This window comes from Halictus rubicundus, chromosome 2 (genome assembly GCF_050948215.1).
Source record: "Halictus rubicundus isolate RS-2024b chromosome 2, iyHalRubi1_principal, whole genome shotgun sequence".
Taxonomy (NCBI): Eukaryota; Metazoa; Arthropoda; class Insecta; order Hymenoptera; family Halictidae; genus Halictus; species Halictus rubicundus.
Window position 1 is genome coordinate 22034373 of NC_135150.1, and position 25161 is coordinate 22059533.

General features: G+C 43.1%; 3 protein-coding genes and 1 long non-coding RNA gene across 6 annotated transcripts in view; 3 read left to right on the forward strand and 1 right to left on the reverse strand.

Annotated features, from left to right (window-relative positions):
• LOC143365617 (uncharacterized) overlaps window positions 1-25161 on the forward strand; it is a 152258-nt gene that overhangs the window by 49002 nt on the left and 78095 nt on the right. The window lies entirely within an intron of this gene.
• LOC143365600 (purine nucleoside phosphorylase) lies at window positions 4243-20699 on the reverse strand. 2 transcript variants are annotated; one of them, XM_076805916.1, is made up of 6 exons: window positions 20127-20699; window positions 9219-9313; window positions 8854-9032; window positions 7360-7535; window positions 5906-6096; window positions 4243-5545 (listed from the first exon to the last, which is right to left on the reverse strand). In XM_076805916.1, exons 1-6 carry the CDS (start codon window positions 20237-20239, stop codon window positions 5316-5318), a joined length of 984 nt encoding a protein of 327 aa, XP_076662031.1. In that variant the 5' UTR covers window positions 20240-20699; the 3' UTR covers window positions 4243-5315. The 2 variants fall into 2 exon arrangements, with proteins under 2 accessions (XP_076662031.1, XP_076662030.1); XM_076805915.1 differs by having other exon boundaries at window positions 8854-9062.
• LOC143365602 (uncharacterized) lies at window positions 16787-23558 on the forward strand. The gene is made up of 2 exons (XM_076805919.1): window positions 16787-16923; window positions 22610-23558. Exon 2 carries the CDS (start codon window positions 22782-22784, stop codon window positions 23109-23111), a length of 330 nt encoding a protein of 109 aa, XP_076662034.1. The 5' UTR covers window positions 16787-16923; window positions 22610-22781; the 3' UTR covers window positions 23112-23558.
• Window positions 16917-19929, forward strand: LOC143365601 (uncharacterized). Of its 2 annotated transcripts, none has more exons than XM_076805917.1 (2): window positions 16917-19404; window positions 19633-19929. In XM_076805917.1, the coding sequence occupies exons 1-2, from the start codon at window positions 19273-19275 to the stop codon at window positions 19783-19785; spliced, it is 285 nt and encodes a 94-aa protein (XP_076662032.1). In that variant the 5' UTR covers window positions 16917-19272; the 3' UTR covers window positions 19786-19929. Both variants share the same exon structure in this region; 1 of them encodes a protein (XP_076662032.1).

Genomic DNA, 25161 nt, shown 5'->3' on the forward strand with positions numbered 1-25161 from the left:
TGAAGCATTTTAAATTATGTCGAATGGACTTGGGCTTTTTCAAATTTTACAACGAATCTGGTTGTTAACTTTGAAAATGGCTTAACTCCATTTTTGGTAAGAAAACACATATTATTCACTTAATAATTGCTATTATTTTAATAGGAACTGTAAATTTAACTTTTTTAGATACACTTAAGCAGTATTACACATTGGTATCCTATACGTATATTTTTAATTTTATTGAAACACAAACCCTTTAATATCTCAATTTAAGTATAAGTGGACTTAGGTCACTTTCAAAATAAACGGCTCATGTACAGTTTCTCACACATCACTAGACTAGGGCATCTTTATGCGAAATGAAAGTTGACTACGTCAATGAACGATTTATTTTACTATTACAGTGATTAAAACTTCTTTGTTATTCTTAATTTTTTGAAAGAAGAAGGATGGTTGCGTTTATTCTATGCCTATGTATTCTCCAATGGCGGTATATTGCCAACAACAACATAGAATTTTGTTAACCAGATCTATATGCAAAATAAAAATTATCTACTTCGAACACGAGGAATGATTTATTTTACGATTGCGGTGATATTGACAAGAACGACATAGAATTTTACGTCGATGTGAAAGAAATTGATAGACTGCCGATCTTTATGCAGAATAAAAATTATTTGCTTCGATCGCGAGGAATGATTTATTTTACGATTGCAGTGATATTGTCAACAACGACATAGAATTTTACTGCGATGCGAACGAAATTAATAGACTGCGAATCTTTATGCAAAATAAAAATTGTCTACATCAGTTGTGAAGAACTGGTACCGAGCAGAAATTTCTTTCCTTCTTTAATAATTTTAAAAAGTTGAAAACTATACATGCATACCCTTAAAGTCTTTCAAGCTTTTTATCCTTCGAATAGCACTACGAATCGCCAATTGTGTATATATCACAAAGATCCTTCTTCCGAGGGTGAAGGATCATTTTGTCGTCAGTTTCCCGCATTTGTGCCGTGAGATTAGTCTCAAAAGATTGGAATGGCTCCATCGTCCCTCATTTAGCAGAAACACCTTTTGACCGTGGGTTTCCCAGCAGCCGGTCTCGCCGAATATCTGAATATTTATACGATTCGCGGGGCTCGTTCATCTTCCTTTTGTTCCCATCGATTCCCTGGAAGATAAACGAATCTGCGTCCGCAAGAAAAAGGAAGGGGAGGGGTAGAGGGGTTGAAATTGAGCGCTTTATTGCCGCCCCTGTCTCAGTCCGGCGGTGCTTTGTGCCTAATGAAACGAGCCCGCGGAACGGATACACGGCCGCGTCGTTAACAGTGTATCATTTATTCCGGCGTCGTTGTACATTTTAATTCATAGGAAGCACGGGGAGGGGTTTTTGTTCGCCGGTGGATATTGCGGCGCAATCGCATTATGCATCTCGTTTCGCGGGCAACAGCCGTGAAAGAGCGGAAGGGGTGCGGAGCAGGGAGCAATTTATAAAGATACAGAACGGGATTAGCTTATCAGTCTTATTCCCTGAAATAATCAAGACGACTGCTCGGTATTCTCGTCCCGTGGCCGGTTCTTCTAGCCAAACCGGTGACCGGCAAACACACGCAAACATACAGAAACATACACACCATCGGTCGCGAACTTTCATCCCCCTTCGGCGAACATTATCGCTGGGTGGTAAACGCGAAAGTTAAGGCCGACGTATACATCATGCCACCGGCCCTCCCTCGAACGCCCCCTGGTTTCGTATCTCGATTATGGTATTGCTGTCCTCCGGAGGCATGGGTAAACGAAAGATATACGACAGCCCCGTGCTAGACAGCGCCAGGGAAAAGTTTTATCTGCCGTTTCAGGAAATATCAATAACTGATCCCCCGCTCCGAACAGTTTCTATTCGAACGTGGAAATATACGGACAGACCCGGAGCCCGGCTACCACCCCCCTACATCCCCCTACAGAACCCCCTAGTCTCATCCCCTTGGACCCAGCGGAACGCCATACGAAACGTGCCCGAGTATATCCCTTTTCAAATCGGAATGCAGCGGTCTAGCGGAGACGTTCAGGAAGTGGCCCATTCCGAAAGATGGCACGTGTCTTTGCCACCGTGGATTTACTGTTTAGAATCCGATGCACGCGACAGACTCCTTCGGTGGATCACCTAGCCAGCCGATTAATCCAACGGGTAGCTAACCCGGAGGAGATCGTCGTTACAAGCGAATTCGAGGACCGGTGACACTTGTCAGACGAAATCCGGGTCGAGCTGTTCAATTATGAATCCGCGAATCGGAGCGTGAACTCTCGAGCACCCCGGCGAATACTTTGCATCCAACCACCCCCAGCTCTCGTTTCAGGGTTAAGAACAAATCGGCCGAGTCTGTCCTCTTTGCTAATCGTTAACAGTCACGAAAACGGCCCCTGTACACGCCCCATCGATCCGCGAACCGAAGCATCCCCTCGTGTTCTGGATTCCTCCCAAGCTGTTATAATTTTTTCGGAAAAACGAATGAAATGAAAGAAACTTTTGCAATATGTCCCAAGTTCTACAAGTCTCGAGGAGTACTTATTTTTATCTAATATTCAAATATATCAATTCATATAATATGATTCAAATTGCGTCTTGTTTTACTCAGAAAAATGTCACGAACATTTCACGAAAAACAAACGAATTTTGTTAGTAAGTTGTGAATATGTTGCAGATTTCCTTCGAAATCTTCATCACGAGTCTGACTCAACGTCATAGCGCAAGGAGTTCATTTGATACTTTCGCGATTAAACTTCCCATGATAACCGAATGGTTAAGGGTTATGGTTGCGGCGTTAACGAGTATATTTCGTCAATGTTGCCGACACAAATCCGGACGGGAAGAGTTCGAGAGACCTCTCCATCCCGGCGACAACAGTGTGTTCCGCGTCCGAGCCTCGGATTATATAATTACGACTCCCGCGTAAAATATCGCGGCCGTGTTCCCATTTAATGCGCCCACGCGAATCGATGATCGAAATCGGTCCGGCACTCGGGCCGAAAATTTATTCGATTCGTTCGTGTGCGATATTAATTCCGCCGAATGCGCCCCGATGGTGTCCCGTCGGCTGTACTTGTTTTTCCATTAAAATCGCTAAATAAACGCGGAAACGTGTTCGCGTTCCAGTCGCCGCGTCGCATGATTGCGTTTCCGGGGGGGGAGGAGTTGGGGTGTAGCTGCAACTAAATTCCCAAACTTAGGGGAACCAGCTCCCGAAATGACTGCACTGCAAATCCTGGCAACCGCTGGACTGCAAATCTTGGTGGAAAACAAAAATTCGCCTTTCGTCCCTTTTGCGTGTACAGCACTTTGTACATCGTTTTCGCCATTTTGCACATTATTCTGTACGTCATTTTGTAAATTCTTTGTACGTCATTTTGCGTCTCACTTTCTCCTTTTCGTCATACAGTTTTCATATTATCCAATTCTATTCAATAAATGCATGTGTACAACGTAAAAAGGATCACATAGAATTGGAGTTAAAATAGATAAATTAGTGTTAAAATAGGTTTAAGGAGAACCTGGAAAGATTCTGCGAGTGATAGCGTACTCGAATGACAATTTAACTAACCATCCCAGTTAGGGGGCGAAGGGAACATGAATTGAAAGGCTTTCGTGTCTTACTTGTAAAAGTACAGAAAATCGATAGTCCGATTGATCAGTCCATAAAGTGATCAGCGTTTCATTTGGCAAAAGATCCAGCGGTATTTTTTCGGAACGCAGCTTCGAAATCCTGTGGAATGAGAATTGGTGTTCCCGCGATTCTCCTGCGGGACGAGCTTGCCCTAGTTTGCAGTAGGATCGAAGGGACAGAAGGTTTCCTTAGCCTCTGCCGAGTCACGATTCCGTCGTCGAAGGGACCACCTAACCGAGCAACCTTGGCGGGGTGGAACGAAGACAGAAAAAGGGCCGGCTGCTGCAGTATGGTCCTCTCCGCTCGAGATTTATCGAAGCCGAACACCGATGCATTAGCGATGGAAGAGGGGGAGAGGTCGAGAGACGAAGGTAACGAAGCGAGGGAGGAAAATCGACGAGAGGGTGTCGAGGAGAGGAGGCATCGACCAACCTCTCCACCCTTAACCGAACTCCCACACCACCGTTTCTTAGAGCCGAGGAGCTCCCTCAAGACGTGTAACGAATCAATCGAGATCAGAGGCGAGCCTCGCCTCGCTGATAACCGGCCAACTGATAACACATTAAACACGTAGCCCGCCGAAAATACAAAGCAAACGATCCGAAATCCGTGTAATTAGATCGTAGATACACACGGTCGTCCAAATATAATTCAGAAGAAACGCAAACATGCACAGTGACCAACCAAAGCATTCACGCACAACCTTTGACACTGAACCTACCAAATATTAAAAGTGAATAGCGCATATTATGCGCCACTTTTTATTGAGATATAATTTCCCATGAATACGTCTCTATAATTTCAGTAATTGTAAAATAAAAAACCGGTTATTCGACCGTAGTAGGTTCAGTGTCAATAATAACTTTTTTAAAATTGGACCGCGTGGACGACTTGAATGTTTTCAGATTTTCTTACCTACTTTTTTATTCAATCCTTAACAAAATGCCTTAATTGTATCGTTCATAAATTCCATTTTGGGGGGGGGGGGGGATTTCTATTAACATTTCTATTAATTGAAAAATTCTTTCCAGTACATTTTACACACTCACACATGCCACAAATATATAACAGAGACTGTATTATTACACTGTCGACTCAATCTCAACGAAAATGTAACACAAATCCAACATTTCTACGCAATTAAAGATTTCGAGGGTTATGCAAACGTTTCAGTCTTCTCTTCAATGTGCTTTTGTTTATACACAATATAGAAGATATATTCTATACACATCTATAGCAAACACACAATTATGTTTATTCTTAATCATTGTACATGCACGATTGGAAGAGACTGAAACCTCTGCGCACACCGAACATTTCGCAGATGAATACTGATGGAGTTCCATGACTTTCGTGATCAAGGGATGCAGAGGCGAAAGGTGGCAGTTCTGTGCCTGTTTAGGGTTGTCTTAACTCAGCTCAAGCCTCTGGCACTGTCAGCTGCGATACTCCTAGAGATGGCAGAACTAGGGTAGCTCAGAGAATCCGAGTTCCGCGGAGAAATGCATCGGCTTTCGCGCGTCGAATTAAATATGATCCTCGGGACGTGATCGAGGCTAATCCTCGTGGCCATAGGATCTAGCCGGAAATTCGATGGCCGCTTTTTCCCCGCGATCTTTGCTACCTGCCGAGCGTTGTAGATGCGAACGATCCCTCGGAGGATGATTTCTTAGAGGCTGTTTCTTCCTGTGTTGATGATGGCCGACAGCCGCATCACTACACGCGACAGATACTCTTGCAACAGAGGCTGTTTCGCTTTTCCTATGTCCATCACCTCTGCGTGGTTGGCTTCGTCGTGGTTTTCATAGTCGACCACGCACTGATTCGTGATTAGGCTGAACGTGAACACCTTCAGGTCGCAGTGTCTCGCGGTGATCACCTCGTGGACCGTGGACATTCCTAAAAATCGAACAAAATAGTGTTAACAGTCGGATTTTTATGCAAAACAAAAATTGTCTGCATTCATTCGAAAATGCAGGAGTCACTTAGGAATTTTTCTCCATTTTAATTAATGATTGAAAATTGCATATTGATATCCCCTGACTCTTTTAATCTGTATGATATTTCAAATTTCGCTAAGAAAAGGGACTCGGTTTAAAATCATTGATCATTTTTCTTATCCTCAAACATTCGTGTCATGCACATCCTCTCGTTCATAAGTTATTTTTACGTCTTGTAAATTTCTGTTCAATTATTTCCTTGCGAATTGTTTTCCTGTAGAATAAATAAATTATATAATGTATGATAGTAGGTACAGACCAACGGCGTCGACGCCGACCATCCTCAGCATCTTCAGCTCCGCCACGGTCTCGAAATTTGGTCCACCAAGACACGTGTAGACGCCCTTGTGAACCATATCCGAGATGTCCATCTCCTCGGCTACTTGTTGGCCCATTTCTAACAGAGAACGGTCGTACGCCTTGTTCATCGGCGGAAACCTCGGCCCGAATCTACCGGGAACACGCAGAATCGTTACGAAATTGCCGGATCGTTGCCAACACCTCGTCTTATCTTTCGCTACGAGTTCCGAAATCACGCTAACCCTTTGCACTCCAGCATCGAGCTTCTCCCCGTATCAATTTTATTCGCAGAAATTCTCTACAGGAAGTTCGCGTCACTTCGCCTAAAGGTATTACGAGACTAGGGCCATCCCTAGGGAGGGGAACATTGGCGGACATGTTTAATGAACTCTATTAATAAGAAGAGTTAGAAGAATGAAGGAAGAAAGGTAGAGCAAGGACTGTAAGGGAAGTAAGCTGCCGCGAACTGCCGGATGAAAGGTCAAAGCAAGCTCGACCGTGAACGAACGACTCGGGAAAGCAGACGTTGAAGATGAACAGAGAGAGAGGGGGGGAGGGGTGGGACGAAGACGGAGGGGGCCAGAGGGAAATTCTTACGTAAATACGTCAATCAGATTCTTTATGCCGTCGAGTAAATAGTTCGTCAATCGTATTCAAGGGGTTGTTCCGACAAAATAGATTAATTTTATTCCTTCCATGACCTCGAGGACCTTCGTACTGGCAGGGCTCCGTTACCCCAGCCCTTAGGGCAAGGTTGCTCGGGTTCTGCGATCCGCGAACGAACCTCGTCGACGTCTTTGCTCCCGGAAACGAGCTCGAAACCCTTTGTCGGCTTTCCAGCCGACTCGAATTCATTGCCGTTCACGCCGTGCAGCGGCCATCTTTCTTTTTCTCATTATTCCCTCCTCCGGCTCGATTTCTTCCCTTTACTCTTGCGATAGCGGAGGCGCAAGAATGCATTAACTTATTTGACTTCTTTCGCAATAGACTTGGACAATTTTTATTCTGTATAAAAATCCGGAGTCTAACAATGAACATATTTTTCGGTACTATAATAATTTGATAATATGCTGCAAATTTTCAGCAATTTATTAAATGAAAACGAATTCAGTGGTACAAAAATTGACTGGGTCGATGGTAAGTATTTTTCAGCGATGCTTTAAAGTCATTCGAGTGCAAAGGGTGAGTAGTTTGTATCAGCGGCTACAATTAGGCGCAATCACCAGTACCGATAGATAAGCGAGTAACGCGAGAACGGTAATGGAGCGTGCGAGGAAAAAATCGTACGGGGTGATTGGTGTAGGAATAGTCGTATAGCTCGTCTGGGACAGAGCCGATAAGGAAGCGTGTGACGGGGGATGAATGGTGCGACTAGGTGATACGTCGCGCGGAGGCAGAACAGGAAGAAGATACCTGTCGTCGTTGGGTCCTTGAAGAGGGTTATTCCCCGCAAAACCCATCATGTTCACGTGATCCTTCACCATCATAATGTCGCCGACCTTGTACGTGGGATTCAGACCTCCCGCCGCGTTTGTCGCAATCAGATGGGTCACGCCCACCAGCTTCATAACTCTGACTGGCATCGCGCACTGTGGATGGATACGAGACCAACAGTGAGCTATGGCAATAGCATTCGCGATAAAGACACTGCGAAAACAAACACAAGATCCCCCTTGCCCTCTTCATCCTCCGTTTGCGACCATACTTCATCCGTAACCGCAAATGGTACCAGTTTACGTTCGATTTTCACTATTAACCCTTTGTGGACGAATGTCGCCATACTGCCGACATCCGGCCCATCTATTTAACATTTAAAGTTACAAATAATTTAATTATTGCAGTAACGAAAAGTCAGTATATAGTTACATCTCTTCCCAGAACTGCAAACTTTGAAATAGAAATTAGCAATATTTGAAACAATCCTTTTTGTAACTATTGCTTCATCAGGGATCACGAAACAGTGTCATACTGTATCGGTATCAGCTTCAATATTAACACTAAACCTGCCGATACTTCTTGTATACCTGTTCCTAACGTGCGTGGTCAAAATGACCGGTCCTTAAAAAAAGTTATTGTTAATACATTAAACGTAGATAATAGTCAGTTTGTTGCTGGATGAATTAGTAGATGAACAACTTCCATAAAATGACGATACAAATTTATTTTCATATAATTACGAATATATAAAACATACTACGATGCTCCCTTCTCGAATTACAAAATTGTTGTGTCTTTTATACTGATTGTTTAGGGTTGGAAGAGCTATTTAAATACCATAATATTGTCTCGTGCGGTCAAATTTACCGGTCGCGGTAGGCAGGACAGGCTACAAATATTTCTTGGAGAAAAAATAAATAAATTTTCAAAGAAGTTTGAAAAGGTCAATTTGACCGGTCTTGGTCGGTTTAGTGTTAAAAACTATAAAATACCGAGCTGTAAACAGTTACAAACTACTTCAAAAACAGTCTTATGAAACAAATATTTTAGAATCTGCGTATCAAAGAAATATGGTTGCAGACGTAGGATTAATTAGTCTAGTGACTCTACCGCGGATTTTATGGATTTACGGAAAAAATGAGTAGTTGCAATTCGAAACAATAGTGGGATTAAAAAATTGAAGAGCACCAGTACAATTTAATTTTGATCCACTAAAATTATTAAATCAAGATATAAAATAAGTATACTACACGCAGAAAGTTTTGATTCTGCATAAAGATGCTACTAACGACTATAGCCGATGGAAATTAAGCGGTGCCGAGCGGACAGCTTTAAAATAAAAAGAGGGGATAGATATTTTCTTGTTGCGAAAAAAGCATCGTCGTCTTATATCGAAAGAAAAGTGTAGAGAGGCTGAATGGTGTTTCCGCTTGTTCCATGAAGTTATGGGAACGCAAGAGGGTCTCTTACCTTCCACAGCGGGTAGCCCTCGTAGTAATGGAACCTGCCCTGCATGCACATGACCGGTACACCCCTCAGATAACCGAACACCATCTGACCTTTGTGACCCTGGACTGTGGAGACAGGGAAATGGGGTATCTCCTCGTAAGGGAAGCGCTGCGTGTCCTCGAGGGAGTCAGCCAACGAACCTGGACACAACTCGTTTTGCTCAATTGATCCTGTTCGGGAATAGACAAACGATTGACTCGGAAAATACTCGGTACACGCGGTCGGCTCTGTGTATAATTCGTAACCGATCCCGCGTGTATTCGACGAGATCGTGTCTGTCTATGACAGTCTATACATGATTCCGATGCACTCGGAAAACCACTAACCTAATCCAGAGCCGCATATTATCCCGATCTTCGGCTTTATCTTGATGCGATCCAGCAGGAACCGAGCCGACTCCTGCAGCGTCTCGAACGTGTACCTGGAAGAAAGAGCCAGTTAATTAACATTATTTCTACCGCGGTTTTATGTATACCTATTTTGACTTATTTTATGTAGAATCACCCCCCCCCCCTCTTTTCGGTTCTTCAGTCTCGTTTTGCAATCTCAATCACTTTTTATTTAAAATTTTAAAGGATATCCTGGTGATATCTTTCGTAAAAATAATGTTAAATCGAGTATATTTGCTAGAGTGAAATTTCAAGGTCGTGGTACTCGGATCAACAGAAAGATAAGGTATTAATGCTTCAGGAACGACGCACAGTGGTCCGGATCGGAAAATAAAGTGACATTTAGTAGAAAATCGAACTTTCTCGTATCGATACCTGATCAATAAACATTATCTCTTAAATGTCTATGGATTTCGGAAATGAAGAAATTAGTACAATTTAATAAATATTATAGTCGTAATAAACATTGAAACTTGGACGTTTTAAGAACAGTATTTTTCACCACAAAAATTGCTTCTCTTTAGTGCGATGTCCTGACGATCCTATTTAATATTTTCTCTCGCTTTTTTTTTTTTATTGAAGAGCAGACTTTTGCGATGAAAATGATCTATTAAAAAAATAATATTGAGTACAGAAGAACATATGTAAAATTCGTTACGTTCAGAAAGACATATTTTCTAACTTCCAAACAGTTTCACATCCGGACAAATCGGAACATTTTCAGTATATTTTTCCCTATATAATTATGCATGAATCATTTCCCACTTTAAACCACTTTACGAATTATTGTTGTTCCAAATTCTCACGAATCTCACTTCGCAATGCGACTGTGTAAATATTTATTTTTGAAAAAATATTTATATTTGAAAATAAATTAAAAACTATTGTTTAACAAATGCAAAACATATTCAATTGTCAACCATTAAAAATTGCTATTTTTTAAATATTTTTAGTGAAGATTTCATCGCAATATCTCTAATAGTTTAAAAGTTATAACAAAATGTCACTCGATTCTTCGATCCGGACCATTGTGCGACGTCTGTGCACTGCACCGACTGTGACGAATATTTTTAAATTTTTCAACAAAATACGATTAGACTCGTAGGTAATTGAAAAGCCTCTTCTTCTTCCTCCTCTTTTTAAATTACTATAAATCAATCCAGACTCTATATGTTCCTACAGATCTGCTCTATTTATCGCTGTAAACCAAACTGCACGAAAATTCAGAGGCAAATTAATTTAACTCGGTGTAAACATGAAACTCGAAGTGCAGCAGCATAGTTTCCCAACGTTTTCTGTTTCACTACCCCCTTTCAAAGTTTCTGTTGTTCGGTGCTACCTTCAAGTAATGCATCTCTATTACCAAATTTCCCAATCAAAGCTTCCGGCACGGTAACCGAACAAATCCATAGTTTAGGAAAATTATAGTGGTTGAACTACGATTATCTCCTAATGTATTACAAATTGTAATACATTACTGTAACGTAAAAAAATCAAGTTTTTCCTCATACAAGGTCTTGAAGTCTGTGAAAATCGGGCACGAACAATCGTACCGATACATCGCCGATTGTTCGCATGAAAAAATCAGACAATTTTCCGACTGTGAACCCATCCAACTTTTGCAGTGGTTGCACCGGGTCGAAAACAAATAGAAAGGGGAATTTAGGTGAACCGTGTAGCACGATTTTCAGAATCGTGAATCGATTCGAGCCTCGGGGGACGTAGACCGATTTCTGGCCGGGAATACGCCCGATTTCAGTTTCGGTTCGGTCTCGCGCGAGCCTGGAAATAATAGTTTCTACGAAATCACAGGCACGACCGCATAAATTGGCAAGATAATGGGAGCCGTCATAGTTGCCGCGAGAGGAACGAGTGGTTCGTTGCTCCCCGGGGCCAGCGCCCGGTACAATTTCGCGAAACGGGTGCAGTTGCCTGTTAAACTGCTAAAGAGGCTCGAGAATAGCGACGGATTCAAGCCGAACCCTGGGCCTCGCTTCGCAGGTATTACTAATCACGAATTGGCATACGCGGGAGAGCCCGGGGACGGTCGCGCGCGATCGCGAATGGCGTGTGTTTATACGAACCTGTACAACTCATCTACCGTGCGTGCATTCACGCGTGCACGCACGCCGATGCGGAATGCATCCGCCCGAACCGGTTCTACGCACAGATGCACACGCAGAATTTCCGTGCACCCGAGCACATAAGCCGGCCCCCGGCGCGTAGCGCCATGCGTGACGCAATCGACAATTTCTCGCGATTCTATACAAATTTTCACCCCTTTTCACCCCTTTCATACCCCCGACTCGAAATATTCTTCGTGAATCGACACCGTGTTTCTGAAACGTCGAGTTCGTCCGACTTTACCGCATACCCGCGAAGATTTGAAATAAAAATAATGATCTTTTGTTGTTTGAGCAGTTAGATTATCAGCTGACATGTCGATGATACAATAGAAGATTGTGTAGATTTTATAGAAAGTATCCAAGAACATTGGCTGAGGAAGTCACATGCTTTATCAAGATGGCAAGGCTACTACCAATGTTCTTACAGGACTACCAGTCCTCCTCGAGCCTCTGTACTCGACTGACCTCCGGGAGCTCATTGGAGTACCGGAGGTCAAGGTCCCAGAGGTTCGAGGGGGACCTTCAGGTCCTTCCGGTGAACGACGGTGGACGGAGATGGACCCTGTCCCTTCCTTGCTTTTCCCATACTTTTCCGCGCTCTTTCTATACCTTCAGAGTTGTGTAGAATTGCAATTGAATTACTCCAGGAATTATAATTACAAGTTAATTGAATTACATTGTAATTCAGTCATATTCTAATTTATAATTCAGTATACTCCGCGGTAGTGGAGATCATTCCGCGACGTTTATCATCTAGGCCTTGAAGAAATATATAGAAAGATCACTGTATATGAAAAAAAAAAAACATAAAGATATATTGCACCTTTTCAAATCTCTGGGCTATAATTTGGGGAGCTGTATTTTAACCTTTTCGTTGCGACAACCTGTGTGTACGGGTGCCGACCGTAGTCGGCATCCACGCGACGACCTGTGTGCAGTGAATTTTCGTTACGAGTCAGTTGCGCCGTTCTGATGACTGACTCTTAGACGAAATCTGAGGTTGTCGCCGAGCGTCGAATTTGAAATACACAGGGCACGCTGGAAACCTAAGAGTCATATCCGTCTACAAGTCATAAAAGCCTATGGCTACTAAGCGATAGTGACAAGAAGACTAAGAAAATGTCTTTCTCCGATACGAGAGACGTAGTTGAATTACTATATAATTGAAATACAATGTAATACAACTGATTTCAATTGAATTACGATGCAATTGAATTGGCACAACTCCGATACCTTCTATTATCCGTACCCTCCTTTCATTCCCCTCCTTCCCTACGGACCCCCTACCATCCCTAGTGTCAACCTACCTTGCCTAGCATCCCCTTACCTTCTTCAGAATGCCCCTACCTCCTCTAGATCCTCTCCAACTTCCCTAGATTCCCTCCTCCCTTCCCTAGATCCCCTCCACCCTTTCCCAGATCCTTCCCGTCGTCCTGTAAATATTGTGAAAATGTGCATTGACGGGTGCGTTTTCAAAGCGTGTCCATGCCTCGGGCAATTATCGCTTCACAGCTGAGAGCGCCGGGGTTTAAACCGCGAGAAGTGGTGTAAGAAATTCTGGATAAACAAGACGCAGACACTCCGATGCTCCAGGACTATTAACATAGTCAAACTTCGGCGCGCCTTTGCGACTGCACATCAAAGGCGATCCTGCTGGTGCCGCGCCACGGCCTGTTATAGTTTGCTTTCGGAAACTGGAGAACGGCGGTAAACCGACGACAATAGCTCCGCCGCCACCTCGATCATTGCTGTTTCTTAACCTGACTACCTAGCTTTATGCAAATGCACAATTTTGCGGGCAAACTCGCTGAAATTTACTCAGAATGAAGTTATCTACCCCGTGCCAGAGCTTGCGGTCAATTACAGATAAAATTAAAACGAACAACTGCGGCACGCCTACAATTAGACTGTGGAGTCAGGGGCACGCTTATTTCCCTGATTAAACAATTGCGCAGAAATTGTGCACGTGACAGAAATGCACGACGATCATTGCAGTCTACCGATGCGATTGAGAATGTTGAATTGTATGACGATTGACATTTAATTTCGTGACTCGACTCGGTGATGTAATTAGGAATCGGATACCGATCATTTTCAGTCAACAAAGAGACAATGCTGATCTATATTTTTTCGTGACGAGTTCAAGGATCGATCTACGGCGCGGCGCGACGATCTTCGTTCCTCGATCGTCTGGATCGAATAATCGCGGGGCCGAAGCGGAAATCGCCGTGATAATCGGGATGCATACGCGTCAGCCGTAAGGGACATCGAATAATGGTACGTTGAACGCGCTTGAATATGCATCCGCGTCGCCAATAGAGCCAGCCCGAACCCAGCCCGTCCCGCATTCAACTGCGAATCTGAGAATCGCTTCCCAGTTTCGACGGCGCGGCGCGCGTCTCGTGGAAAAGCTTTGATATAGCCGCGGGTATGCCAAACGTCATTAGACCGACCGCATTCGCGGATGCTCCATCGTAAAACGGGATTGTACGGCCGCCCGTTATGAATGGCAAATGTGAGGTCGACGATTATTATAACGACGTGAATGCGCCCCGTCGCGGCCCGGCTCCGGGGCATCGCGCGAGAAGATTCAATGACGTCTCCGCGATTCTGGCCACAATATCGGTTGCTCTAATCCCGGATACAGGACGTGCGCCCGTCGTAGGAACTCTCCCGTTTCTTTGCGGATTTAATCGCGTCCCGATGCTTCGCGTCGCGCCAAATTAAGGGCAACACACAACTTGATAGCTCAGCTTGCTCCAAATCATCTCGGTCAATTGCGAGGATCAGGATCTTCGAGATAAGTGGGATGCGAAGACTCGGTTCTTCGAAGAGCGACCCGGGTGGGCGGGATTTGCGGGGCCGGGGCAACGCCCCTTAGGGCAATCTGTGTTCCTAGGCAGCATAGATTCTGCAAACTTTGAACATTTGAATCAGGGAAGCATTGCGGAACTGCCCTTTGAATTTTTCTTTTCGCAATCAGAACATCCTAAGTTGCAACAAGATCCGAGAAATCACCGAGCATTCACTGCCTTTCTACCGAGCATCTTACAGAAGGTATAGGCAACAACCGATCTGATAACACTGGTAACAGTTTGCACTTGCTCGTAGGAGGGATATTTCATGGCAAAATATACGCTCTGTATGGAACGCCCCCCAGTGGGCGTGGCTTCGTTGTTCCTAGTGAGCATTCAGTGGACGTCTACTGGTCAACCTAGATTAACGAACATTCTCTATTCTGATAGCATTCTGAACTTGTTCCAGGAGCAATGTTTCAAATAAAATAACACTATTTATGTAAATGGACGCCAGTAGGCGTGGTTTCGTGGTCCTCAACGCCCCGAAACCACTGCCCCACGGAGCAATCAGTGGCCAAGACTAACCAAAATACCGGACCGCCTTCGAAAATGGTAGGACCTACCACCAGACATTTCGTTCGACTGTGACCAACGAAGAACCGCTTTCGGAAACGTGCCGCATTTTCTCATCGCACGTTTCGCGGAGTGGATAAGAGCAACGCGGCGGTGGAAAGTCACGGGGAGACGGGAATATCGAACGCGGAGCCGTTTGAGGCGAAAGTTCCCGGGCACCAACGAAAAAAGTTTAATGCCACTCGGGTTTCTATGTGCCGATTCGAGCGCGGGAACGCGGAGAGGGCGGAAAAATAGCGGAAAGCGACTGGTAAATATTAAATGTATCGACTAGAAAATTTATCCAGCGAGACGACGAGCAAGCTTGAATGCGTTGTCGCTGGAACGATTCGGATGCATTAAAAACGAAACAACTGAGACGACGTGCCATCGACAGTCGTATCCGGTGCAACCGCATCTAGAAAATCATTATTCATATCATTGTGGCCCGAAGCTTGTTAAAATCACAATACGCTGAAAAATACTTGATCCATTTTTGCGCGGATGTCTCCAAACTGCGGCCAAAAACACAATGACCAATTCTTTGTTCGTATATCGAGCTACGCAATCTTCTTTTTTTCGGCTGCGATGAATTATATACAGTGCAACAGTGCTTCCCTGAATGCTCTAAATATGCAACAAAAAGCTCGACATTTGTGACAAAAATTTATGAGTGAAACAGAAAATTGTGCAAGCATTAGAGGAATTTAACAAGGGTTAAGTAGCACTATGCCATTATTCAAAATATTCTTACATTTTTAAATTTGTTTATATCAGTCTCATATCCATAAAACGAAGTAAATCATATAGGAAATATTGTGCAGGCAGGGAAAAATGTTCGATTTTGGAGCTAAAATAGCTCCCAGTGCAAAGGATTAAAAACGATATTTCTCACTTGCTGAAATTATATGAAGAAGTACACTCTCATTTTTCGTTTGATACGACCAATTAAAAATCCGAAGTCACGACAGAACAAATTCCAGTCTGGCACAGCTTCTCTAAGCAACAACACTGAAGACACGCATCGACAGAATGTGTCATTTGAGTCTGCGGACTAATGGAGCTGCACTTTTACGCACCGAGGAGAAGAAGCGCGATCGCGCAGCGTGTCAAATGGTTAATAGAGTGTTCGAGGAAATTGAAACGACCTTCGAACGAGTTATAATGATCGCGACGATGAAACGACGACGTCGATGTCCTGAGAAATCGATGCAGCCGAACACCGTACGATCAGTCGAATAAAATTCCATCGAGAGCGAGCGCTGCGTAAGCCGCGTTGCTGGCAGCGCTGTGATGTAACGCGTTACGAAACCGCGAAGAAATTTATCTGCTCGCGAGATAAATCTGCGATCAAGACTAACAACTCGCCACCGTCCCCCTCTCTCTCCGTCGTTGCTACTGCTGTTAGGCTGTTGGCCATTGTTTACTGGAAGGTCTACGGCCGCGTTGACATCGCAAGAGATTCTTGCTTGTGTTTTTCCGCGAGCTCCCCGGGAAACCGTCTATTTGCACAATTAAATAAACAAAATCGATATACGAACACTCGCCGCAATTTCTAAATGGTTGACGATCACGAGAAACTGCGCAAAGAGCTGCACTCGTAAAAATCGTTGACCGTTTGTCCGACGATCTTCCTGCAGCATTGGTTATTTCGTTTATGTTAAACATTTTTGCGTTATGCATTTTTTTTTGTTCATTCGACTGTCCTGCGTTAAATGCCATAATCTGTGGGCGATACAATAGCTGTGCTCCAACTATTTTTAAAAATTAATGTTTCTATTTAGATAACTTCAAAAAGATCAAAATAATATATTAATACTAATAATATAAATTTGATCGATCTTAGTACCCTTTCAAATTGCATCTACCCATTTTTGCTATGTATAAAATTCGCAATCTAGTTATGGCATCTTCGCTTAGGCCGAATTTCATTAGAATTTGTAAGGGGGTTAAAGTAAACGAGTTTTAGGTAACTGTGCAGTGTTGGTTTCTTATAGTAAAAGTATTGTGAAAACAAGAGGAAGTTGAAAATGAAACCTTCCAGTTGAGGCTTCGTTCTCAAGGAAAACAAGTTTGAAATGTAAACCACGCTGTGCTATTGAAAAGGTACAGTCTGATCGTGAATGTCCGTATCTACTGCTGCCGTGTTTATGCTTCTTGTGTTCTATACTTTCGGCACAGCTCTTCTACTTGTGCCATGAGGTACTAGGTCTTCTCGTATTTTATAAATTCACAGATCCTATAAGTCCACAAAAATGTACATACAGTGAATGATGAAAGGAGGAAAAGACTATAACCACTTGAAGGTCGAAAGCTGCGACAGTAAATTGTAAAGACAGCAGGTAACCAATTTAATAACTATACTGCGAATTTTTATGCATAATAAAGATTGTCTGTATTAATTACAAGACACGTGAGCTACATGGACATTTGTTTCCTATTTCAATAATGTTATTTAGTTGAAAACAGTACAGTATTTTTAAATTCTTTAAACCTATTTACTGTTTTGCATTTCTGTCACAAATCCGTAAACATCCGCAGTCTATTGACAACCAAAAACGGGATTCATTAAAAGTTAAGAGTTTGAATCACTTTGGGAGTCAAGTGTAGCGTGAACGTCGTCTTCAAAGACATTCCCAGGGATCCTCGGGATCTTTGATCATTCATTGCAGCGAATGATCGAGCACGATCGCGAGAGAGCAATTAATTGAAAAAATATTAGAGCGGGACGGACGCGAGAGGAAAATCTTTCCCCATTGAAACTCGGCACTTGGGGGAGTCTTACGGTTAGGTAAATATCGTCGGCAGCGAGCGATAACTCGGTAGCGGTCCATTAACTTTTGCAATTAGCCGGGGAGCTCGATAGAGAAGCGCAGCAATATCGCGCGGATCCGTGGAAGCACAGAGGACCGCGGCAGTCCGGGCCAATTAATTGTGTTTGGAAATTTCATATACATACTGGCGGAGTGCGTGCACACGTACGAGTGCCGTTTCCGGCGTTTGTTCCCGGCGAAAGTTCAGCGACGGTTGTTTCAAGTGGCCCGGTCCGCGTGCAACTAACTTTTTTCACGCTAATGAGCACGCCGGAGATGCAATGAACCGTAACTGCATTGCCATTTACAATTCCTCGAGCTCTCCGTCCCCCTCGGACGCACTATACTCGCCGCAATGCGAGAAACATGAACGCACCGTCCGAAAAAGCCCCCGTGCCAAACCGAAAATCATCCACGATCCAAATCATATTCAATTCGGACTGTCTCTGGAGAAGAATGGAACAGCAATGAATAAACTTGATAACATTCAGGAATGAAAAGAAGGTTGGTGGAACGAAGACCGTGTTCCCCAATTTTGAATATGAAAGTTTCCCTGCTCTTCCGATCTTCCTCCAGCGAAACGATCGCGCCGGAGAGAAGTATCATATCGCGGATAGTCGTTCCGAAGACGCAACAGCGCGCGAAACTTTTGAACGACCCTGTATATCCTCGGAACCGTTGCTACAGCGAATCGAAATCATTTTTCCGACAAGCAGAAGATTCTCCGAATAGCGAACAGGTGGACCCGATGCGTTTACGGTGCTTCGAACTTCGGGTACAGAGCGATTCAAAAACTATTGAACACTTTTACGAACGTGTGCCGCGTATTGAAGTTCCCCGGGGAGAATTCTTTTATGGCTGGATTAAAGGTGGAGACATTTCCGATAAGCGACAAAGTATATTGATGGGTTAAAAAGAGGGATCCCGCGATCTTTTATCTACGACGGCATTCTCGCAACTTTCCAACGGCTCGTCGTCGATTCACGCGATTTTCTTCGACGTAATCCTTCATTCTCGCTGGTCTACTTCCGGCTACTACTTTGCACGTGTTGGGTGATCGAACACTGAAAATTATTCATCGGTATCGGTCGAGTCATTAACACGTTCGCTGTCGAACAATCACCTCCAAGAAATCCAACAACGTGATCAACATTCCAAAGATAAAGTTTATCACAGGGATTACCTGTGGATACCTTTAGAAACCGACAATTTTAATCAAACTCGGTTCCAGCAAGGATACTATGAGTAAAATCAATTTTTAATTATGTCGAAACCACGTACGCAACCCGCATTCATTCTTCCCTAAATCGTAATCGAAGCGAGTCTAAACATTTCACAATAATTGTTGAAGCTTCTATGGATATTTACTGACACGCGATACTAGTTTGGAGGAATTTCAATGACCGACAAAAATGAAGTGGAAAAGTGATTTTCTAAAAGCATCCTCCCATAAAATCACACAAAAATGGATCGATTTTTAGGAATTGATTGTAAGGGAACTGAATGTGTTCGGGCACTATTCAATATTGTAAACAAGCTTTTGCAGCGTACTGTATGTAATGGCGCTTGCCATAAATGACATTGAATGACTTGATAAAAGAGCACAACACGTAACATCTCGATAGTTGTCTGGAATTAAAAAATGAAAAGAAATCTTGAAGCGGACATTATCGCTAACGATCTGCAATCATGTTGCATAAAGTGCGCAAGATCGTTCACGACCTGCAGTAGTAATTTTCCAACAATTCTTGCTACAAACATTTTTGTACGTACAGTTATCAGTGACTTCGAAGTTGAATGTTAACATTGTAAGGAATTTAAACAGACGTAAAACATTAAATCATTTATTAACAACACGTCTTTCTCCGGTGTCCGACCTGACGAGACTGCTCGTCCTTTTATCGTCTCGTTCGTTTTTCGTTTTTCGACGTTCGTTTTATCAATAATTTGAACATATGAGTATTTGCATGAACAATATATACAGTGACGGATTAAATCTTAGCTTACAACATCTATGCAAATTCAAGATAAAAATGACCGATCTTTATATGAATCGATGGGACAATTAAAAAGTGACGAAGATCTTCAAGCGTATCGTTTACAATCTGCAATCGTGATTCTGAAAGTGTGCAAGATCGTTCACCACCTGCAGTAGTAATTTTCTAACAATTCCTTCTACAAACATTTTTGTACGTGCAATTATGAGTGCCTTCGACTAAATTGACCGATCATCTTATGAATGAACGGGAGAGTATAATCGAAGAAAGTGTACGAATCTCATGCAGAAAAATATCACAACACGCCATCATGGATCGCGCACAAGTAAGAACCGATATCACGATGCGCTTGTCAACGATTTCCCAGCTCAGTCGAACACTTTAAACGTCGTTCCGCCGATCTACCGTTTCGCTAACTTGTTCCAGGAACAATGATCAGCGACGCAAGCTTGTTCTGCTCCGTTTTGCGTGTGGTCTGGTTTCGCAACCGTCTACTTACGAGCTGTGCTGTAGATTGTTGACGTTCGTGTGTAAGAACTCATTTGCCGTAGGTCGCTTCAGCTGCTGATAACGGTTGTGGCCGTTCACAAAATCGCCGTCCGTGAAGGGCATTGTTTCTCGGCGATCGCGTGCGATTGGCTGGCCTAAGGGCACCGGCGTCGAACAACCGGAATGCGTTTCGCGAGCGTAGAAGAAAATCGCAGGTTTTCTGCGACGGCGGGACAAAGAGCACGCTCGTCGATAATCGCAGAAGTGTACGTGTGCGCGACGCGTTTGCACGAAAAGAAAATCGCGCACGATACAACACGAGTTTCCACGTCGGTATTTCACTATCCAGTGGCCGCTGTGCACGGACCTGTAGCTGTTTTATATCGAAACGCGACAGCGGTGAAAAAATTCGAGCTACGACGAACCGACCAATCGTTTCGGGCGCATAACACTGCCTCCCTCCAATCCTCACGGAGATCGGAATGGTCAGAAAGTCGTTGGGAGGTAGGGGCACGCGATGATAACCTATTACGAACTAAATGCTCCAATTGCCACCGCTGGTCGACCACTGTTGCTTCTCTTCTCTGTGACAATAACTCGTCCACGATGACTGGCGACGTTCGCGTCACCTGCCGATCTCGCTGGATCTCCTCGAGCTTCGCGATCTTCGTGGCCTCCGCTGCACCCCCCACTACCTGCAATCTCGCTTGCAGAAGCCCTTTGCGGTTCGTGGTACCTCTCTCTTTTGTTTCGGAACTTCCTACAGTACAGTTCAGCTCAATTCTTTTTTTTTTTTTTTTTTTTATTAAGCATCTTGAATCTGAAACGGGATTCTTTTCTGTATATTTTACATACACGCTTTAGCTTCAATTAAGTGTACAAATACTAGTTGCACAACCCAACATTAACGCTGATTTTCTCGTTATATTCTCAAATGATTGATTCTTGGATCTCGCAATTAATGCAACTTTGACTTGAAGGAAATGATTTGTTAATGTTGCAAGTATTTTGGTGGGCCGTGAATAATCGGTAAATTCTCGAATGCTTATAGCTCGGAACCTGACTCGATATTAACTCGAGAGCAGCAAATATTGAGCTAGATAGAAATGAATAATCAATTCATAATTCAATACGCTGACTGCTGAGTCAGTATTTTCGCCTAACTTATGACCTAACCCTCCACAGCTTGAATGTGAAAATATTGATTTCACACGGAAACAGCAAATATTACGATCTAGAATCTGGATATAAATTGTCAATAACTTTACAACTTGCAACTACGGCTTATCAGTACTGCTTCTTCTTGAACTCTATTAGGTCGTGGGAATACCAATGTGGTACGGTTCAAGAAATTGTATCGCGAACAAAATTAATTGTCACATACGGCCTGCGATAAAGAGAAGATGGACTACTGAATGTTTCAGAGGAACTCGTACACATTGCTCGGCTAATCGTCGGCCGAGTTCCATTCCCTTTCTCTCGATCTTTCTTCGAGATCTTTCCTCCGCAGATTAGATATTTCGCAGTTACGCGTCACCGCCTTCCTCTGATCTCGTTTTGCCGGTGTAATTTCAACCTGTTGCTCCTAGAATTTCAAGTTCTTTCGTTAGCTGCCTGTTGGGCCGCTGCTTCAGAAGTATACTTCGCTCTTCAGGATGGCCAAACCACCCTGTTCTTATCCTCTAACTCGACCTCGAAACCTTGAAGAACCTGGATCCAGTATTCGATCGAATGTGCTCTTCACAGAAATTTCTGTGCAAATTGAAACAGCAATTTAAAAGATTAAAGAAATTAAAACAGTCCAAGGACGTCAATATATTATTTTCAATTTCGCAAGATCGTCAAAGAAAGAAATTTTAATCTGTCTGCTGCTTCTTGCAATTGATCCAAACAATTTCTATTTTGAATAAAAATCCGCAATCTAACGATAACACGGAGAATATGGAATAGAAACAGGCAAAACATCTGGTATCTTGTTATTTAACGTTTTAAAATTTAACTCTCTCTTCGTTAAATACTTGTATTCGTTGACGACTGTGATTCAAGCTACTATTACCTAATACTTGATTATACCGATGTATTTTTGTTCATCATTCGTCATGTGTTGATTCCAATTAACTTGATGAGCACTCGAATAATACAAGAAGTGGCAAATATTGTTGCTGCAATCTATAAAGTAAAACTAGCTCGTATCGATCAAGCTATGACAAACATCTTGTACAGAGATGTAGAAGTGACAAACAGCAGAAACGCAGAAACTGTCTGTCAATTTCACTTGCAAATGTCAATTAAAAAGACGAGCAAACTCGTTTAATTCTATTTATTGTACGAACAGATGTCAACGGAGGAACTGTTCACAATTGTCTCGAGCTGCAAGAGCATTGATTTCTAGGATTCTAAAATTACTTAATAAATTACAATTGTTAAATCAAACGATGCAATTCTACAATCGTTAGTCCAAGAGTGTACACTTTTGATTCATTTTATTTACAGATTGTCCCGAAAACACCGAAGCAGCAGTTCACAAGCGCCTCAAGATTCAAGATCCGAGACGATTAGATTCCAGAGATGCATAATCATTTAAGAATGGCCTCCGCGAAACAGTGTCGAGCAAAATTCCTTTGGAAGACGAAAACGGCGCCGGTGAACCGTCGAATCATCGTGAATGAGGAGTTTGAATCAATGCCAAGGGCAGCGGCGTGGTTTCCACAGGAAGAATGAGGACCTGCTGTCACCGGGAATCGCGGAACGACAGTGTCGCCGATCCACATCTCAAATTTATCCGAATATCAATCAGGATGGTGTTTCCCGGTCAGGCGGGGCCGGTATCGGTAAATCCCGAGGTAGATTTACGTCCGGGGCGATGTCACGTGCACCAATTTGCGAGGATCCGAATTTTGGCCGGCTCCTGGCGCGGCCTGCTCTCCTTGTAATGAGCTCGTTACGGCCAATTAGCCGGGAGGGGGAGGGCAGCCTTGAATCGGCGGAAATTTAACGACCCTCTGCTCAACGATTGATATTACCGTTCTCACTTTCGACCGGCTGGAGAAGCGGGTCCGTTCTCATAATTCCGCGGGAGATTAGCATCGATCTGGACCTCCTCGCAGCTGTTGCATCACGGACCACTGCTTAAACACAAAGAACCAAGAAGAGAGCCCCGTCGAAGAAAGAGAAAGCTTCGCCTGTACGCGGAGAATTCGATCTTTGGGATCATTCACACATGAGATTCGACACACAAACGATCATGATTTAAAATCTGTATTTCACATTTCAAGGATACACGTTTTATTTAGTCACCCTTACAGCAATACATCCTCAAAGGGTATAGCCGGATAAGGGGGTCGAAAGTAGCCCAAATCAAATTGAATTCACAATAGGCCGTTCGATAGCTTATCCAAAGATAATACTTTGTGCCAATTTTCAATCCTATATGTCGCTATGGGGGGTAGTGATGGGGTGACAAAGAAAATCTGTTTTTTCCGTAATTTCTCTTATCCTCTAGAATTGAAAATTCTGAAAAAATCAGGCATGTTGTAACATCAAAGTAATGTTCCCATAGTCTCCCTAGAAACCATAGTCTCGGTGCATGAAACGTTTACGTGAATCACACGTGTACACGAGCACTTAAGAAAATTAATATGCTAAGTAAACAGGAATATTCACCTTAATCATTCCAATGACTTGATTCTCGCGAAATCATTTATACTCGCGCTGGATCGCGAATAGAGTCCTCGATCTTTCCACAAAGTATGCGATTGTATCGAATACTGCTATCGCCACAGCTATATCACTGTTCAGAGAAGAACAGAAGCTTCGGCGACGTAAACAATTGGTTAATCCATCCGTTTATCGATAATCGCTAACCACCAGCGGATCAGGACTGATCGATCTTGTCGTCGACTCCACAGCTGTTTATCGCTCTGACCTGTTTCATTGTTTTTCGATGAATAAGTCTCTTAGTTTCCACGATCGACGAGGAAACGTGATTCTTGGAGGTTGACTAATTGGACACCGTAATTGCTGATTTCGATCCAGCGATGAAAATACAATGTTTACTCGATATATGTCCAAAACACGGGTCTAGCCACGGACAAATATCGGCCAGGAGATACTATTCTTTGATCCACGCGACTTTACACTCCTCAGCGGCCGAGGTCTCTCGAGTGGGGATAATTCTGCGACATTTAGTGACCATGGCTCGGCGACATATATAGAGAATTCACTGTATTTGTTTGTTCCGAAAGTTCCTTTCTCGACACAGTATCTACCGGCGATTATTCCATAGTTTATGGAAATTTATGGCCTGTGAGGGTTTCTTAATAGATTCTTAAACAGCAACTGAAACTTAAATCGTAAACCAACAGCTCACCCACAATAACGTAACCTAATACTTTCGTTTGGGATTATGCGAATGAAAATGTTTAAGATTCCATTTGGTACAGCACAATTATTGAAAAGCTTTAATAGGCTTCCGATAGATAAAGTATTAACCCTTTGCACTCGGCGCTATTTTCATTATAAAACTAAATTTTTCTTCCGTCTTAGAATATTTTAATTTTATTCATACGAAACTGATCCGATTGCCACATATAATATTTAAATGTTTCGTAATCTATTAAATACAAATTTTGTAATGTAACAAATATTTTGTAATATTTTTTGTAATTTCTTTGAAATAATGCCACAACAATTTCTAGTGGTGCTTCAGAGTCACCACTCGAGTGCTAAGGGTTAATATTTATTTAACTGAGCCATTAGCTTACTCAAAAATTTATTATTTTAAGTCGCGCGCATTAGTCGAAAACAAAACGAATTTTTGGGACGACCTAATACAACGAGGAAGGGTCTCGTGGTTCCCATTTTCCCATCGATCTCGCTCGTTCTATCGCGGGCCGGGGCCGCGATAACAGAACCCTCTCTGATAATTTTTCTCTAAACTCTCCTTCTTCCTTTTTTTTTTGCAGTAAAATATACATTTGTAGCTGTCAGTTATCGCGCGACGAATGGCCGGCAATCGGCGTACATCTTCCGGAACCGCTTTTTCC